At 43.3% G+C, this 19,106-nt stretch overlaps 1 protein-coding gene across 1 annotated transcript in view; it reads left to right on the top strand.

The window, feature by feature from the left end:
- The window catches only part of HUWE1 (HECT, UBA and WWE domain containing E3 ubiquitin protein ligase 1), a 1,134,422-nt gene that overhangs the window by 489,190 nt on the left and 626,126 nt on the right, over positions 1-19,106 (top strand). Inside the window, exon 29 of the mRNA XM_080273518.1 lies at positions 6,203-6,546. Coding sequence (XP_080129644.1) covers positions 6,203-6,546 — 344 coding nt within the window. The remainder of the gene's footprint in view (positions 1-6,202; positions 6,547-19,106) is intronic.

Raw genomic sequence — 19,106 nt, 5'->3', positions numbered from 1 at the left:
GAAGATATTGGTGTTCATATGGGAGATGGTAAATACAAACTGTGCAGAAGAGACAGAAGAGAAAAAATGGGAGGAGGAGTGATGATAGTGAAGAACAACATAAATGTAGATACTGTGGAAATGGGAGAAGGCAGGGCTGAAGTTATAAATATGAAATTAGAAACTGGAGAGAATAGCAATAGAGATATGGCAGTAGTGTATGTTCCCCCTAAGACAAGAGCATGGAGTGATGATGAATACCAGGAAATGTCAGACATTGCTAGCTATTTACAGAAAATGATTGAGAAAAGTAACAATATAATTTTAGTGGGTGTCTTCAGTTGTAAAGAGGTGAACTGGGAGGAATGAGACTCAGGAGGCAGCAGAGATTCATGGGGCACTAAATTATTAATTATAACAATGAACAATGTGATGACATAATGGGGTCAAAGAAGAGACACGGTTCCGAGGTGAGGACACCTCAGCAAGACTAGACTTACTGTTTACCAAAGAACCCGGTGTAGTAGAATCCTTGGAATATCTGTGTCCTATTGGAAAAAGTGATCATGTGGTCACTGAGTTCCAGATGATAACAGGGAACGTGGTGCCAAGAGACGAGCTTTATAGGCAGGGAAGGTACAACTTGGGGAAAGCAAACTTTACAGGATTGAGAAAATTTTTTGAAAAAGCAGATTGGAGAAAATTCAGAGAAATAACAGAGATACAGAGGAAGTGAGATATTTTTCTAGACCTCTATAATTTGGGAGTGGAAAAATTTGTACCAAGAGTAAGAGGGAAAGAAAACAGGAAAAAGGAGTGGTTTAATAGAAGGTGTATGATAGCAAAAAAAGAGAGAGATAAGGCGTGGAACAATTGGAGAAAGAGAGGTAATAACAGAACAAAGGAAGAATATAAAAGAACAAAAAATGAATACACAAGAATACGTAGAGAAGAAGAAAGGAATTCTGAAAAAGGTATAATAGACAAATGCAAGGATGAACCCAAACTGTTTTATAGATTTGTTAATGGTAAACTGAAACAAAAGGAAGGAATCACCAAACTGAAAGTAGAAGGAGAGGTCTTTAAGGATGCGGCAATGCAAGCAGAAATAATGAACAAACGTTTCCAGTCAGTTTTCACTAAAGAAAAGGAGCTTGTGGAAGGGGAGGGAGTGATTAGAAATGTTCCAGTGATAAAAGATATAAAAGTGGAGGTACAGGAAGTGTATAAATTACTGGAAACTCAGGATGTAAGGAAAGCCCCAGGACCTGATGGAATTTCTAATTGGGTACTGAAGGAGTGCAGAGAACAACTGGCGGATAAAACTCACAGTTTAATCGTATGCTCACTGGAAGAGGGGAAAGTGCCACAAGAATGGAAGAGGGCAAATGTGGTACCAATTTACAAGGGAGGAAACAAGGAAGAACCCCTGAATTTTAGACCAGTGTCTCTAACCAGCATGATCACAAAATTGTGTGAGAGAATCCTGAAAAACAGATAGATAAAATATCTGGAAGAGATGAATATTTTGGCTGAATGTCAGTTTGGATTCAGAAGTGGAAGGTCATGTGTTTCTAACTTGTTGAGCTTTTACTTAAGAGCGATTGACGTGGTACAGGAGAGAGATGGTTGGGTGGATTGTGTGTACTTAGAGAAGGCCTTTGACAAGGTACCTCATAAGAGACTGATGTGGAAACTAGAATATATAGGAGGACTGAAGGGGAAACTTCTGGAATGGATGAGAGACTTTTTGAGAGACAGACAAATGAGGACAGTAATAAAGGATAGGATGTCTGGATGGAGGGAAGTAACAAGTGCAGTCCCTCAAGGCTCGGTGTTGGCGCCAGTAATGTTCCTGATTTACGTAAAAAAACAAACAAGAAGCCTCGGACAAAGACTGACCAAACGTTGACGACCCAGGACCGGACAAAGGACTTGGTAATGTGTACATGGAATGTAAGAGGAGCGAATGATGAGGTGAAAGAGAGAGAGATTGTCCAGGTGCTTGAGGATGCGAAAGTGGATGTATGTGGAATAACTGAAACAAAATGGAGAGGAGAAAGTGTGAGAGAATGGGAGTATGGATGGGGTATATGTGCAGGAGTAGATGAGAATGAGAGGGCAAAGGAAGGAGTGTGTATAGTTGTGAGTAAAAGATGGAAGAAGAGAATAAGACAGTATGGATCAGTTGGGTCAAGGATTGTGTGGGTAAAGTTGAAAGTTGGAATACAAATGTGGGCGATTGTGTGTGTGTATGCGCCAACGCAAGATCGTGCTAGAAGAGTGAGAGAAGAGTTCTGGACAAATGTGGAAGTGTGCATGGAAAAGTTTGGAAGGAATGAGAGAGTGTTTTTGATCGGTGATATGAATGGTAAAGTTGGTAATGTGAAGGTGGATGGAATAGTTGGTGAGTGGGGTGTGCCTGCTGAGATAGATGAGAATGGGAGTGCGTTAGTGGACATTTGTGCTGGGAGGGGGTTGGTAATAGCCAATACCCTCTTCAGGCATAAAATGATCCACAGGTATACATGGCGAGTGATGAGAAGGGTGGGTGGTGAACTGAATGAAAGGAAGGCAATGATTGATTATGTGTGTGTGGATGAAAGGATGCGAAGATGTGTAAAGGATGCAAGAGTGTATAGAGGTTGGGGGAGTGGACTTTCTGACCACTACTTGGTGGTGGCCAGAATTAGGATGCAAGTAAGATGGAGGAATAGAAGAAGGGAAAGACGAGAGGAAGGAGTAGTTGCAAGGAGAGTGGAAAGGTTACAAGAGGATGAGAAAAAGGCAGAGTATAAGAGAGAAGTGGAGGAACGATTGGGCAAATATGAATTGGAGCAGATGGGAGACGTGGAAGGTGTGTGTAAGATATTTACAGAAGAAATATGTGCAGCATGTGATGTGGTGTGTGGAAGGAAGAGAAGACGGAGGGGGGTGCAAGGAACAGCGTGGTGGACTGAAGAGGTGAAACAGGCTGTGGCACAAAAGAAGAAAGCATACAATGAATGGATGAGAAATAGGGGCGTGGAAGAAGTTGAGAGGCAGAAGAGAGAGTTATATGTGGAAAGGAAGAGAGAGGTGAAAAGATTAGTAAGAGAGAGTAAGAAGAGAGTGGATGAGGAATTTGGAAGGAATTTGAGTGTAAAGTGGAGGGACTGTAAGAAAATGTTCTGGAGAGAAGTGAAAAGAGTAAGACAGGGTGGAAGTGAAGTTAGCAGGGGAGTGAAAGATAAACATGGTAGATTACTAGTGGAGAAGGGAGAAAAAGTGAGCAGATGGAGAGAACACTTTAAGGAATTGTTGAACGTAGAGGATGGAAGTAATGCGAGTATAAGTGGCTGGGGAATGGCTGGGAGAAGGAGGGAGGTGAGAAGACAGGTAGAAATCAGTAGGATAGAGGTTGTGGAAGCAATGAAGAAAGTTAAATCGGGAAAGCCCCAGGAATTGATGGAGTGTGTGGTGAGATGCTGAAGCATGGGGGAGAGATAGTAGTAGAATGGATGTGGAAGATGTGCAGATTGGCCTGGGAGGAAGGTAGAGTCCCGGAGGATTGGAAGTCAGGTATAATTATTCCCTTGTACAAAGGAAAAGGGGAAAAAGAAGTGTGTGGTAATCATAGGGGCATTTGTCTTCTTAGTATAATAGGAAAAGTGTATGGTAGGATACTTATAGACAGAGTTAGAGAAAGAACAGAGAAATTAGTTGGAGAAGAACAGGGAGGCTTTAGGAAGGGAAGAGGTTGTGTAGATCAGATATTCATTCTTAGATCTTTAGTGGAAAAGTTTCTAGAGAAGGGAAAGAAGTTGTATGCGGCTTTCATGGATTTGGAGAAAGCATATGACAGGGTGGATAGACAAGGATTGTGGAAAGTGTTAAGAATATATGGAGTAGATGGGAAGTTGTTGAATGCTGTGAAGAGTATGTACGATGGTGCGAAGGCTGCAGTGCGTGTGGATGGTGAACTAAGTGAATTTTTCTCTTTGAAAGTTGGGTTGAAACAGGGATGTGTCATGTCTCCATGGTTGTTCAATCTGTACATGGATGGGGTAATAAAAGAGGTACAAGGTAGGGTAGTGGATGTTGGAGTGGCCCTGGTGAGAGAGGATAGTGTTTGGAAACTCCCTGTACTGTTGTTTGCAGATGATACTGTGTTGTTGAGTGAAGATGAAGGGGAGCTGCAAGGCTTGGTGGATGAGTTTGAGAGAGTGTGTAAGAAACGGAACCTAAAGGTGAATGTAGGGAAGAGTAAAGTGATGGTCTTTGAGAGAGGTGAAGTCAGTGAATGTATAGCGAGGTTGGATGGTGAGGAATTGGAAAATGTGAGTACGTTTAAGTATTTGGGTAGTGTGATGAGTAAGGATGGAGGTTTGGAGGGTGAAGTGCTTGAAAGGGTACAGCAGGGAAGAAAGGTTGCTGGTTCCTTGAAAGCAGTGATAAGAAACAGGGAAGTGAGCATGGAAGTAAAAAAGTTACTGCATGACAGTATTGTGATACCAACTCTAACGTACGGAAGTGAAGCTTGGACGTTGTTGGAAGGACACAAGTCAAGAGTGAGAGCAGTGGAAATGAGTTATTTAAGAGGAGCCTGTGGAGTCACATGGAGAGACAGGCTGACGAATGAGGATATAAAGGAGCGTTGTGGTGTTGATGTGGATGTGATAGGAAGCGTTGTGAGGAACACACTGAGGTGGTTTGGCCATGTGGAGAGGATGGAGGGTGAAAGACTGACGAAGAGAGTGTATGTGAGTGAGGTGGAGGGTGGAAGAGGGAGGGGGAGACCGAGGATGAGATGGAGGGATGGGGTGGAGAGGTATATGAGAGAGGGGGGTGTGAGTTGGGAGCAGGGTAGTGAAATGGCGGGGGACAGGGCGACTTGGAGGCGATTTGTTTGTGGCCACCCCAAACGGGATTGAGGCGTCTGGCAATAGATAGATAGATAGATAGATATGGTAGATGGATTGAACAGTTATGCAGGTCTGTTTGCTGATGATGTAAAGATCTTGAGGAAGATAGAGGTTGAGGAGGATTGTAAAATACTGCAGGAGGATTTGGATAGGATACACAATTGGAGCCGGAAGTGGGAAATGAAATTTAATGTAAAGAAATGTAAAATATTGGAAATGGGTAAAAGTACCAGGAGACCATCACTGAATTATTTGTTGGGTAATGAATTAATCACAAAAAGGAGAGAAGAGAAAGATTTGGGAGTGCTGGTCCAAGATAGTTTGTCACCAGAAAAGCACATTAACAAAATAGTTGGAGAGATTTATAAACTCTTGACTAACATAAGAGTAGCATTTCATTATATGGATGAGGAGATGATGAAAAAATTGATAGTAGCCATGATCCGCCCCAGGTTAGAATATGCAGCGGTAGTGTGGTCCCCACACAAAAAGAAAGATATAAACAAGATTGAGAGAATACAAAGAACAGCAACCAAGATCGTCCCTAGTCGGACAGATCTGTCATACAGAGAGAGGCTGGAAAAACTGGATTTGCCTTCCTTAGAGGAAAGGAGAAAGAGGGGAGACATGATTGCAGTGTTCAGGACCATGGTGGGAGTAGATCAAATTGACCAAGAAGATCTGTTTGTATGGGATAAGAGAGCAACAAGAGGACACGGAATGAAATTGAAAAAGTCAAGCTGCTTGAAGGATATCAAGAAATATAGCGTTCCTGGACAAAGAGATCGTCCAGTCTAAAAACTTAAACGAATTTAAAGTTATATTTGACTTATTGAGAAACAGTGACGGAAACCCACGAGCATACTACATTCCGTGTATATCACAATTAGTTATATTAGGTAAATACTTAAATATTTGGAACGACTTAGACAAAGAGATGGTGTATGAGAAAAACATTCATGTGTGTAAAGGTATACTTGATAAACGTGGTTATGGAGACAGGACAACACGAGCATTGCTCAATTCCTGTATACTACAAATAGGTAAATACATGGAGAACTAAGCAGCATGCCCAATGAAATGAGTCATACACTCATTCACTTAACATTTAAGTTCCTTAAATCTAGACTATGTGACACAGGGACACCTTTCCACACAATTGCCCTTACATTCATTTAGTAATTATGATGTTATTATAAAAATTTACAATTTAGATCCCATTACAGGTTTCTGTGTTATGTCTTTTGCTTATTAAGGCTCAGCCCTTTGAATTTTTATAACAGCTAGACTGATGGATATGTATTTTGTATTGCAACTAGATGAGGATAGCATATTGATGAAGAGTGTTGGAGGCAAAAGCAGCAGTGGCAGTGTTGGTTTCGGAGGTATCGGTAACAACACAGCAGCTCCGGGGTCTAGCTCCAGCCCATCCCTGAGCTCCGAACCACAGCAACTGATTCATGATTTATTAGAAGCACTGACAACTTTGAAAGATGATAATGAAGGTGGTTCAGCTTCTGGCATTACCCCTGGCGTGGCCCCAGCCAACATCACTCCGACGGAAGAGAGAAACACCTCTGCAGGAGCCACTGTCCGGAGGCAGCTGCACCTCTCTCGCTCCTCTTCAGCTAATGATATGGTGGTACAAGAGGCAGATGAACAGGTAACATGCATTTTTAGTTGCTTAGAATATATCAGTTTCATTGATGGTCTTGCCATGTGCTTTGGCTGAGTCCTTAAGTGGTGACTGTCATCATCATCATCATCATCATCATCATAATCCAGACAATGATGATAATGCAAGACACTTCTTTGGGACAGAAACCCAGGCATGTGGTAAGACAGTCACTTGCAATTTAAAATAACATTATGCCACCAAGGGCAACAGACTGGTTATCTCTTAGACTACTGGACTATTGGCCATTTTCACACTTGTCCCCAACAGACAACTCTGACCAAGTTTTGGTTTTCTCAGGTGCCTTCAGTAAACCTTCTAAGGCCTTCATTTGGATGCTGCTTTCTGGCTGTCCTCAACAGTTACTGGAATTTTCATGGGTGAGGGTTTGGGCTTCCCAACAGATGGACTCATATCACCTAAAATAAAAGGATCTTTGTCCAGTGCAAATTTTTTCAACACTTTATATTGGATAATGGATGAATTGAAATCAGATACTCGATGTAATATTGCTAAGATAATTATACATCCCATAAAGAAAATACGTCATATTTATAAACTTTAAGAGACTAATTTACCTGAATACAAGGCAACTTACTGCATTTTCGCAGCCTGCTGGAGGCTTCACAACAAATGGATTTGAAAGAAATAAAACAATCTTTGACTAATGCATATTTTCATCAAAATTTCAATCAGTTGCCTTATTTAATACTGCTAATATAACTAACACACCCTGTTAAGAAAATACTGCATGCTCATGTACCTAGTAATAAACTAGATCATCACTCATTGGGTGTTAGCACTGTATTTATTTGTTACTTCCAAGAAACAAAAGAATCATTGTGTAATGAATATTTTCATCAAAATTTCAATCAGATGCCTAATGTAATACTGCCAATGTACTGTAACAAACACACCCTGTTTAGAAAATACCACATGATGTTCACGTGCCTGTTAATAAACCAAACCATCAAACATTGGATGTTATTATATGTTTGTTATTTCTACGTAGTAGTAGTAGTAGTTGTTCCCTAGGCAGTCTGGCTGAACAGCCCCAAGTCCCTTAGGAAGGCCATGGCCGAGACCGGGCTTTCCCACAGAGCTCTCAAAGAGTGTATGTTGTGTTGTTGGCATAGGTGATTGTGTGTAATGCAGTCTTCCATAATGTGCTTAATAGTACAGGGTGCTGTGTTGCATCCTGGACAGGCATCAGTGACAGAGTCATCCCGCCTCTTCTGGTAGCTTAAGAGGGCTGGATGGTGCCCACATCTCAGCCTGGCCAGGTGGACCCTGTCCTCACAAGGAAGATAGGATTCAGAAGGGTGGATGTCAGGAGGCCATGCATGCAGCTGTGTGTTGTCTAAGTGACTGAATGGAGCAGCGAGTGATCTGAGTGTGGATATGCTTCTGGAAGCTGGTTTGAGGTGGGCGAGGGGGGAGTGATGACAGTATTTGTGTATGGTATCATGCGCTGGGTGTTCTTTTGATGTTCCTTGGTGTGGGTGGATGTGCTGGCATGTAATATAGTGGATGCAGCAAGAAACTGGGTGCCTCTCATGTTTAGGTGATCCTTGACTTTGAGGACTTTGGTTTCTTGATGTAGGTGGTCTGTGGGTGTAGTAGCTGTGCAGCCTGTGATTATTTTTAGGGCCTTGTTCTGTATGGTCTGTAGAGTGTTGTAGTGTGTTTTAGTGAGGTTAGAAGCCCAGGCAGGGCTTGCATAATTCATCACTGAATGTATGTATTGTTTGTATACTGTGGTGGTGGTTTCTTTGTTGTGTCCGAATGTTGTATGGGCAAGTGACCTCAAGGCATTGAGTCTTGGTTTTATTTTTTTTTTAATGTTTGCGGTGTGTTGTTTGAATGACATTGATGTATTGTATGTTCCACAAGGATTTTGGGTGTGTGTGTGTATGTGGTAGGGGAGTGTTGTTTATGGTGAGGTGTGGGATGTGATTGTGTTTTGCTGTCCAGTTTGTGAGAAGGGTCACTGTAGATTTGACTGGGGCTATTTTGAGCCTGTTTGTGGTGAACCATTCGTGTAGTGTGTTGAGGTAAGGTTGGATGATTTGTGCAGCAGTGTTTGCGTTTTGGTGCGTACATGTAAGTGTTATATCATCTGCATAGGAAGCTGTGAGTATCTATGGTGTGTGGGGTGTGGGTATGTCGTGCATGTATAGGTTAAAGAGTGTAGGGGACAAAACAAATCATTGGGGGACGCCGTTCGTGAAGTTTCTGATGTTAGAAGACTGACCAGGAAATGTTATGTGGGCACATCTGCCTGCTAAGTAGTTTGCCAGCCATCTTTTTGTGTTATTGTGCATGTTTGTGTTGAGTATTTTGTTTGTGAGGTTGTGGCAGGGGATGGGATCAAAAGCTTTGCTAATGTTTTGTGTGATTAGGAGTGTTCTGCGTGGTGGCCTAGCTGAATTGATGCCATCGAAAACTCTCTGTGCAAGGTCTGTAAGAAGGGTGTTTGTGGAGTGTAGTGGCCTAAAGCCATGTTGTGATTGGGCTAGGAGAATGTGAGGTGTGACTAGTTGTAGTACCAATCATTCAGTGACTAGAGGGGGGTGCAGAGGAATGTGATGGGGCGGTGTGAGGAGAGTACCGTGGAGTCCTTGTTGGGTTTAGGGAGAGTGATGATAGTGCCATGCATCCAGATGTTGGGTATTATGTTGTGTGAGTAGCTGTAGTTTGATATGTTGGTGAGTGCTTGTATGCCTTGTGGTCCAAGGTGTTTAAGGTGAATGTTGCTTATGTTGTCTGGTCCACAGGCAGATGAGTGCTTAAGGTTGTTAATGATGTGCTTCGTCTGGTTGTAAGTGAAAGGTGCGTAGTCTGGTTCTGTGGGGAACTGTCTCTTACGTCAGATGATACGTCGGTCTTTTGGATGGGGGTTTAGACGGCTGACTTTGAAAAGTGATTGATGAGAGTGTTTGCTTGTTGTTTGTTTGAGGGTATGGTATCTGTTGTTGTGATGGCAGTGTGTGATTGTGTGGTGTTAATGTTGGAAAGTGTGATGCTGTTTAGTGTTTTGTAGAGGTTGCTGATGTTTGTTTTATGGTCAAGTATTTGGAGGTAATTTTGCTAGTTTAATATTTGCTGCTCTGATATTTTATTGTTTATTTGAGTGTTGAGTTCTTGTATTTGTTGTACGGTGTCTTGTGTATGGGGTGTTGGGGAGTGTCGCAGTGTGTCTCGTTGTCTGATGAGGCCTTGAATTTCTGGTGTGAAGGCTGCAGTGCGTGTGGATGGTGAACTAAGTGAATTTTTCTCTTTGAAAGTTGGTTTGAAACAGGGATGTGTCATCTCTCCATGGTTGTTCAATCTGTACATGGATGGGGTAATAAAAGAGGTACACGGTAGGGTAGTGGATGTTGGAGTGGCCCTGGTGAGAGAGGATAGTGTTTGGAAACTCCCTGTACTGTTGTTTGCAGGTGATACTGTGTTGTTGAGTGAAGACGAAGGGGAGCTGCAAAGCTTGGTGGATGAGTTTGAGAGAGTGTGTAAGAAACGGAATCTAAAGGTGAATGTAGGGAAGAGTAAAGTGATGGTTGTTGAGAGAGGTGAAGTTAGTGAATGTATAGTGGGGTTTGATGGTGAGGAATTAAAAAATGTGAGTACGTTTAAGTACTTGGGTAGTGTGATGCGTAAGGATGGAGGTTTGGAGGGTGAAGTGCTTGAAACGGAACACCAGGGAGGAAAGGTTGCTGGTTCTTTGAAAGCAGTGATAAGAAACAGGGAAGTGAGCATGGAAGTGAAAAAGTTACTACATGACAGTATTGTGATACCAACTCTAACGTACGGAAGTGAAGCTTGGACATTGTTGGAAGGACACAAGTCAAGAGTGAGAGCAGTGGAAATGAGTTATTTAAGAGGAGCCTGTGGAGTCACGTGGAGAGACAGGCTGACGAATGAAGATATAAAGGAGCGTTGTGGTGTTGATGTGGATGTGATAGGAAGCGTTATGATGAACACACTGAGGTGGTTTGGCCATGTGGAGAGGATGGAGGGTGAAAGACTGACGAAGAGAGTGTACATGAGTGAGGTGTAGAGGGGAAGAGGGAGGGGGAGGCCAAGGATGAGATGGAGGGATGGGGTGGAGAAGTATATGAGAGAGGGGGGTGTGAGTTGGGAGGAGGGCAGTGAAATGGCGGGGGACAGGGCGACTTGGAGGCGATTTGTTTGTGGCCACCCCAAACGGGATTGAGGCGTCTGGCAATAGATAGATAGATAGAAGTTGGGGTTGTGTCTCTTTCTGTTGTCTCTAGGGATGTGTCTTTTGTCTGCATTTTGTATAATTGTATTGAAAGTGTGCACAGCGGTGTTGATGTTTGTGATGGGTGTACTGTTTCTACATAGTTATTTTTACTTATGCCTTTTTTACAGCACTCGGTAGTCCATCACATTTCAACTTTCTTCTGATTTTTCTAGTAGGCATATGGTGAGGTTGCAACTAGTTTGCCCCTTCATTACCATGATGTTTTTAATTCTTTACTCTTGCTGCATTCAGATGAGTTTCATCACTCTTGAATATATTGATAAGAGTTCTGTGAAGTGGATTTTCCACCCAACTGATTCATCTTAGTCATAACATTCCAATTTCTAAATATTTCCTTTAAATATTCTCTGTATAAGGAAGGTGCTGGGGAAGGTGATTTTTCCTTCTAACAGTTTACAACATAAATTTTTTGGCTACCCAGAACAACCAATCTTACTACATCAACACAGGCAGACGTCCGCATGTTGGTAACCTCCCAAAAGCCATTCGGAGTGACTGTGAAATCTAAAGGTGCTTTTGGTTCGGGCCCGAAAGGATAAATGTAACTGTGAAAAGAGCCCTTGTGCATTTATGCTTTAATGGGTGGTGACATGAGATTGACTTGTTACTGTGGGTGTACACTTTCCGAGTTGTGAAATTAAACTTTGGAGTGCACAGTTACCTGCTCTTCGTCCTCCTTAGTGCACATACATGAAGTTCAGGTTTGCTTGGCCTTGCCTGACCTGTGATTTTCACTTCCCTGTATACATAGCTGGAGTTATGACTCTCACTCAGTGGATTAAAGGTATCAGACTTTCAGTTAATGAGGCATTTTTGTAACTTTTTTATTTTTTTTCAGCAACACCTCTCTTCCTATTTCTCCCATCTTTCCTGTCACTTCTTATTGCTTTTCTTTCCCTTACAGGTGGCTTTACATTGAGTGACAAGCCAAATGGTTTCCTGTAAGCCAGGAAACCATTTACAACGCTGGGTGGTAACCATATAACCAAACCAAACGTGTTCCCTATGTGTCAGCAAGTGGGTTGGTGGAAAGTTAGTGCCCCTCCCCGTAAAACAACTAACTCAAAGTCAAATGGCCACCCTTTACGGGATTATGGCGTCTGGCAATAAATAGATAGATAGACAAAGAAAAAGAGTTAAAGTACCAGTAGATGATGTATATACCAATCTCCACTCAGTTAACACCAGCATTCAACAAGGATTAGTTCTGGCTCCAACCCAGTTCTTAATTCATATTAATGATGTTTTATCTGTCACCCACAATCCCATCCATTCATATGCAGATGGCTCAGCACTTCACAGTTCATTCACACTTAAACACCCATTCACAAAGTTTAATAACTATAACTCACAACTCAGTACAGCCATCTCCATAAATCAGGACTCACATAGGATCACTGATTGGTGACAAAATGACCTTGTCTCATTTAATGCTAGTAAGCAACGTTGGGTCTGGTTAGTACTTTGATGGGTGACCGCCTGGGAACACCAGATGCTGTTGGCATAACGTTCTCCCTACGTGTCAAGTGGGGTTGGTGGAGGATTAGTGCCCCTCCCTGTAAAACAATTAACTCTAAGCCCTTGGCCACCCCATTTGGGATACATGGCATTTGGCAATGTATGTACTGTATGTATGTAAAACCAAATACAGTAAACCCTCTAATTCGAACCCGAATAAATCGGATATCGGTTAATTCAGATCTTCTTGACCACCAGACAAATAATTTTAAATCAGACAGAAATGCAAATTAAGCAAGACAAGTACCGAACAAGAGTTCCAGTTGGGGAATTCTCGCCAGTGTCTCCTCGCCACGCTGCTCAGTTCAGCCAGTCTCTCTCTCTGTAACAGACATGCACTGAGTGGTCTCCATCCTAAAACATGACATATATTTACATGTAAAATAGGGGGTTATTGCTCTAGGAGCCCCATATTTTTTGTTAAAAATATATTTAAAGATAGGTTATTATTGAAGGCCTCAGGAGATATAGGGGTGAAGTTAGTCACTGACCTGATAAATATGATTATTTATGGGTGTGTTGTCCCAGATGATTGGCTGAAGAGTGTAATTGTAAATATGTATAAAGGGAAGGGTGATGCCCTGGAAAGAGGAAATTATAGAGGTATAAAGCTTTTAGATGAGATAATGAAGGTAATGGAGAGAGTTTTAGAAGGTATGATTAGAGAGTGAACATTGATGAGATGCAGTTTGGGTTTATGCCAGGTAGGGGGATCACTGATGCCATATTCATTGTTTGACAGCTTCAGGAAAAATATATTGGTAGGAGAAGGGATCTTTATTTTGTTTTTATTGATTTGGAAAAGGCCTTTGACAAAGTCCCTAGAGAGGTGGTGAAGTGGGCAATGAGAAAGCGTGGCTTGGAGGAGTGGTTGGTTAGGGTGGTTATGGCTATGTATGCGGGTGCTCACACCCAGGTAAGAGTGAATGGAGATTTGAGTGGTGAGTTTTCTGTGAATGTTGGTGTGCATCAGGGGTCAGTTTTGAGTCCCATGTTGTTTATCATGGTACTTGAAGCCCTCTCACGTGACTTTAGAAACGGACTCCCATGGGAGATGTTGTATGCTGATGATTTGGTGTTGATTGCCGAAAATGAAAGGGAGGCGGAGGAAAGGTTTAGGAAGTGGAGAGATGGTATGGGGAAAAGGGCTTAAGGGTAAATGCAGATAAAACAAAAGTGATGATATCTAGGGTTGGTGGCGGTACTGTCAAAGACGAGGGAGAGTGGCCATGTTCAGTTTGCCACAAGGGCGTGGGAAGCAATTCTATCTTGTGCTGTGTTTGTGATAAATGAGTGCATAAGAGTTGTAGTGGTATCAGAGGTAGACTGCGAGATAATGCTGATTTTATGTGTATGGCGTGTCAGGGAGAGCAGGTGGATATTGTCAGGCGTGAAAGGATTGAATTTGCTGGTGAATCTCTTGAGTGTATGGAAGAGTTTTGTTATTCGGGAGACATGTTGTGTGCTGGAGGTGAGGCTGGAGCTAGCTCTGTGGCTAGGGTGAGAAGTGGTTGGAAGAAGTTCAGGGAGCTCTTGCCTCTTCTGACATTGAGAGGACTCTCTCTACGTGCTAAGGGGTCTTTGTATGCAGCATGTGTTAGTAGCGTAATGCTGTATGGTAGTGAGACCTAGGCAGTAAGGAGGAGGATATTCGCCGGCTCAAACGTACAGAAATGACAATGATTTGGTGGATGTGTAGTGCGTCCCTGCATGCAAGGTCCAGGGGGGCTGGGTTCACAATGGAAGAGTTGAGAGGTAGGATGGGACTGGAGTGTATTGGTGTTGTGATGAGAAGTAGATTGAGATGGTTTTTACATGTGGAGAGGATGGGGGATGATAAATGGGTGAGGAATGTAAGAAGTGTTAATATTGGGGGTGGGGTTATGAGGGGTAGACTGAGAAAGACATGGGACGAGGTCATTAAATGTGACCTCAGAGTTAAGGGACTGAACAGGGAGGCTGCAATGGATCGTGCAGCGTGGAAAGCCGCCATTAGCCCCTAAGACGCGGCTGTGTACGGGCGATCCCCCCGCTGTGGCGGGGTTGTAGCGGGGTCTGAGTACCTGTGGAAAAATATTTGCCAAAAATCATAGATTAACCCTAGAGCATTAAAATTTTTATGGCATATATTACTTACATTCAGCTTTCTCCTGAGCCACACGTTGAGCCTTCGTTGACTACCAAAGGACTTGTGAAGACTTGCAAAGTTGGGTAACAAAGTCTTCACTCTCACACTTCCAGAAACCTGGTTTTCTTTCTACCACAGCCTCAATCTGTCACAGTACACTTTATACAACAACTTACAGGTTGTTTGGAATCCGTATTTGTAAATAAGAACTGATAATAAGGCTAAAATGGACGGAGCGCACGGCCGACATGCAGCGCAGTGGCGATCTTCCCGTCAATATTGTCACATTTGCCTTTTCTCGGCAAAAAACACGTATACTCCTTTTTTTTCCATCATAGGACTTCGCAAACGTTTTTTCCTGTCACTATTACGGCCATAAAAATCAATGTCACTGCCAGTATTGTGAATTGGGACTGAGGAAGACCACCGCGGCACTAGTTTATTCAGCCTTACGGCAGGCACTTTATTCTCGCTCCTGTCGGCCACTCGCACTTCATTTCTATCGCTCACTTTCACTGTATCTGTTCTTTTTTTTGCCATATTCATCAGTGTCACTGTCCAGTGTTATAAAAATAATAATTTATACACAAAAAACAGTCACTGTCAGAACATAGAATAGGAAAATATGCTTTTATCTTTTTACACTGGAGTGACTGTCACTCGCAATACTTATATTATTACTATGTACAATTATTTACACCAAAAAACACTGTAACTGTCAGTGCTTTTACAAGTACATACACTAATTTACACTCATCAGGCTGTCACTGTCAGCACGTAAAAGAAAACTAAACAATATTATCACTGTCACTCTCAGTATTTTTTCAAATATTTTTACCCTTATTTTCAAAATCTACTTAGGCTGTGGTAGTCAAAGAAACACGGGTAAGCACAGAGGGGAACTTTGCACTCTTTGCAATGCAAGGAGGTGCGCCTAAAGGTTCTTTCCTGCCTGGTAGTGTTGCTGCACACATGACACCTCCTCAGTGCTTTCCCCCTCTTTGCAGTGGCTGGCAGTGGCTCCAGGCGGTGTCGCTGAAGGTAGGCCATACACTGTAGGCGGTCTGGAGGTGTGTGAGGGTGGCGTTTGGGACCTGTAGAAAGCACCTGGCCGTAACGCTGAAGCAGCTGGTAGACACAAGTCTTGGAAAATCGTCTGAGAGAGTAGTTGGCTGGCTTCCTGTTCTTGATTTTATACAGGATGAAGGCGTTCAACATGCACATATCAATCAAGTGCAAGAACACCTTCCTGTACCAACGACGATTTTTCCTCAGACAGTCAATCTCTCCAATCATCATATCAGACTTGTCCACCAGCCGCATATTGACGTTATAGTCAATGACAGCATCAGGGTTCATCACAGGCTCGCCAGTCCTTCTGTCGACCTTCCCTGTTGCCAGCATTTCACCCTTGTGTACTGTGGTGAGCATGTTCACGACTCTCTTATCATGCCACCTGATCGCAAGCATCTTGTCAGATTTCTTCAGGTGCACGTCTCCCCGCTTTGACTTTTCAGCCTCGGGGAAGGCAGGGTAATGTGCCCTTTTACTTCTGACAGTGCCACAGGAGCCGACGCCGTGTTCAGAAAGGTACTTGGCGAGTTTAGGAGCGGTATAGTAATTGTCCGTATACAGGACATGATTCTCGCCAAAGTACTTTTCCAAAAGCACTTTCACCACAGAACCAGAGAATCCAAGGGGGTCAGTCTTATCCAAATCGACATTGCTGGCGGTGTAAATGACGAAGTCAAGGATGAACCCCGTCTTGCAGTCGCACAGCACGAAAAACTTGATTCCAAAGCGGTGGCGTTTGCTTGGAATGTACTGGACAAACCGAAGATGGCCCCTGAACAATACCAAAGACTCGTCAATCACGACTTTCATGAACGGGCGCAAGAACCTCGTAAACTTATCTTTGATCATGTTCAGGATTCCCCTCACTTTCCATAATGGGTCAGTTTGGGAAGGCTCATCATTGTTCGCGAAGTGAAGATAAGTCATCAGCTGCCTAAAACGATCGCGGCTCATGTATTTATTGAATATGGGTGTTGGGCACAGCTCGTCGGAAGTCCAGTATTCTTCTAACTTATGTTTCCAGTTGTGTGGCATTAGCAACATCAGTCCAATAAATACAAAAAGCTCGGGATCGTAAGAGGCACCCATGATGCCATCCGCGACGTGGATGGCGTGGCCGCCTCACCTTCTCCTTCGCGAACTGGCGCACATTGCCCCTCGTACCTGTTTGTCTCGGTACAGATGTGCTCCATAATCTCGTCGTCAAGGAAGGCCAACAGGTAGTCAACGCATTCACCATCGTCGTCCACAGGGAAGTCAGCCTGAAGTCCACACTCACTGTCGTCAAAGGGCAGATCCTCAGGCACAAAATCTGATCCCTCTGACCACACGAAAGCATCTAGCGTTCCCTGCCTAGGCTGGGAGGTGCTTGGGGCGGCGGGGGGTGAGGCAGGTCGTGTGGGAGTGGGTGAGGCAGGCTGGGCAATAGTAGTTAAGGGAGAGGCTATCCCAGGCCGTGTTGGTGTTGTGGTGGTGGTGGTGGTGGTGGGAGGGACATTATCACTTGGGTCAAGGTCACCCACGGTGGCGTGACTCCTGAGTTGCCTAGTGCGAGTTAGCCTAGGGGACTTAACTTTACTAACACGAACACTAGGCCTACGATAACCTCTCAAACGTAAATATGCTCGTTTGCTTCCCTTTCTGGGTGGTGAAGGAGACTACGACGACTCAGGAGACAGGACAGCAGACGAGGAGGATGAGAGAACAGGGCTGGGAGTACGTGGCGGGCTTGCGGTGGCGTGCTGTGGCGTAGGGGACAATGGCGGTGCACTGGGGTCTCCGCTCCTCTTCCTTTTTTCCCCCTTCCCATACTCGAGGCCCCTTTTCACCGGGCCTTCCCTGTTGAGGTGCTGGGCACTGACACAGTCTCCTCCGGCACAGAAAGAATCACTTCTGGGCCTGAATCAGCACTAGATTGTGTCTCTGATTCAGCCAGGCTCGACCAAACACCCACGTCACTGCCATAGTCCATTGAGGCTTTCAACAGTTCTGAGGCTATTGCAGAGTCACTTAGCCCCTTGGTAGTCACTGGTAAAGTTTTGAAGGGGGTTGAGGTCACAAAACCCTTTTTCGGAGGGCTAGAAGGCACAGAACCAGAAGAGCTCGAGTTTGACATGGTGTCACCGTGGCAGATTTGCGTGGACTGACGCTATTCTGGGGCAAACCGCGCGAAAAAATGACAGTGTGACAACTGGGGAAACAAGCGTTTCCCAATAGCAAAAAGTGCTTGCGAGATGACGGCGCAGATTGACACGTATCAGCCGTCCCATATCGCACGACGAGGGAGGGCCGCGCATCGGTGCGTCGGTGGGTAAAAAAAATGAAACTTGGCAACAACCGAGGTCAGTAGTACAAAGGTCAAGTGTGCTAAATGTAGCTCACGGGTGGCGGGACTGATAGACAATACCAGCTGGAGCATGCTTGCCCGCGGTTATTCAAAATTAACTCAAATCGCAAACGCGACGACCCGCCGTTCTGCCCTTTGGGCCGACCGTCGCAAATGCGACGATCCGCGTTTTAAGGGTTAGGTGACCAAGGCTGACACATACAAGCATGTTGGAGCCTTTAAAAATGAAACGAATGAACAATGAAATGATGTCTGCCGTAAGATATCCAAGGCAGTGTGTTTACATACGATGTCGCCGACTGGACACATCAGTGCATTCTAACCTAACCTAACCAAATAGTTTTGCCCCCTAATACTCCCCATAAAAATTTTAACCACCAAGGATTGCCACTAAGCCCCTTGAAAGTCCTTATTACTATCAAGAAAAAACTTGACTAAACCAACACATCAGTGGCCGCCTATCATCATGCATATTTCGCCAGGAACCACTTTTGGTGTAGTCATTTTAAAAATAAAAAAAAAAAAAAAAAAAAAAAAAAAGTGTGTGAAACCATTTTTGAAAGTCATTAGTCAATAACAATAAAGGGAAAAAAAAAATATATATATATATATATATATATATATATATATATACTGAAGTGGTCAACAAGGAGTATTTGCATACCTCTCAATTGTCAGATACACATGAATGCAGTAAATGTGAATAATACACAAGTCAGCCAAGCAGTAAAATTTGTATGACAGTATAATTCAAAAGAACTGAACGCACATAACTATCTTACCTAACTATTTACTTCAACATTTAGTGTCTTCACATACATTAAGAGCCGAATTTTCTCAACCAAAGACCGTCAGTTGATAACAAAAGTCAGGCACAAAGCCTTTTTTTTTTTGTCACTTGTTCCACTAAAGGCGAAAACAAGAATTTTACTGCTCCTTCATCATTAACTTTTTTTTTTTTTTTCAGCAAAGGAACTATCCACATCATAAACACATCCAACTCATTTTGTCTGATCATTTGCATTTAAACTACATCACACACATTACTTCGTCCAGCAATTTTACATTTTCCTTAGGAGTAAATACTTTCCTTGTGTTTATAGCACTTTCAGAGTGCTTAGGCATAACTAAAGTTTGTATGGCTCCACGTGTTCAGAGTTCTGAGAGGAAATTAGGAGCAACGAAATAATCAAAGA

This window comes from Coenobita brevimanus, chromosome 55 (genome assembly GCF_032717465.1).
Source record: "Coenobita brevimanus isolate Jiangsu-jjx chromosome 55, ASM3271746v2, whole genome shotgun sequence".
In the NCBI taxonomy this organism is placed as follows: Eukaryota; Metazoa; Arthropoda; class Malacostraca; order Decapoda; family Coenobitidae; genus Coenobita; species Coenobita brevimanus.
The sequence above is the reverse complement of the archived record's forward strand: the minus strand, read 5'-3'. Positions and strand labels throughout refer to the sequence as shown.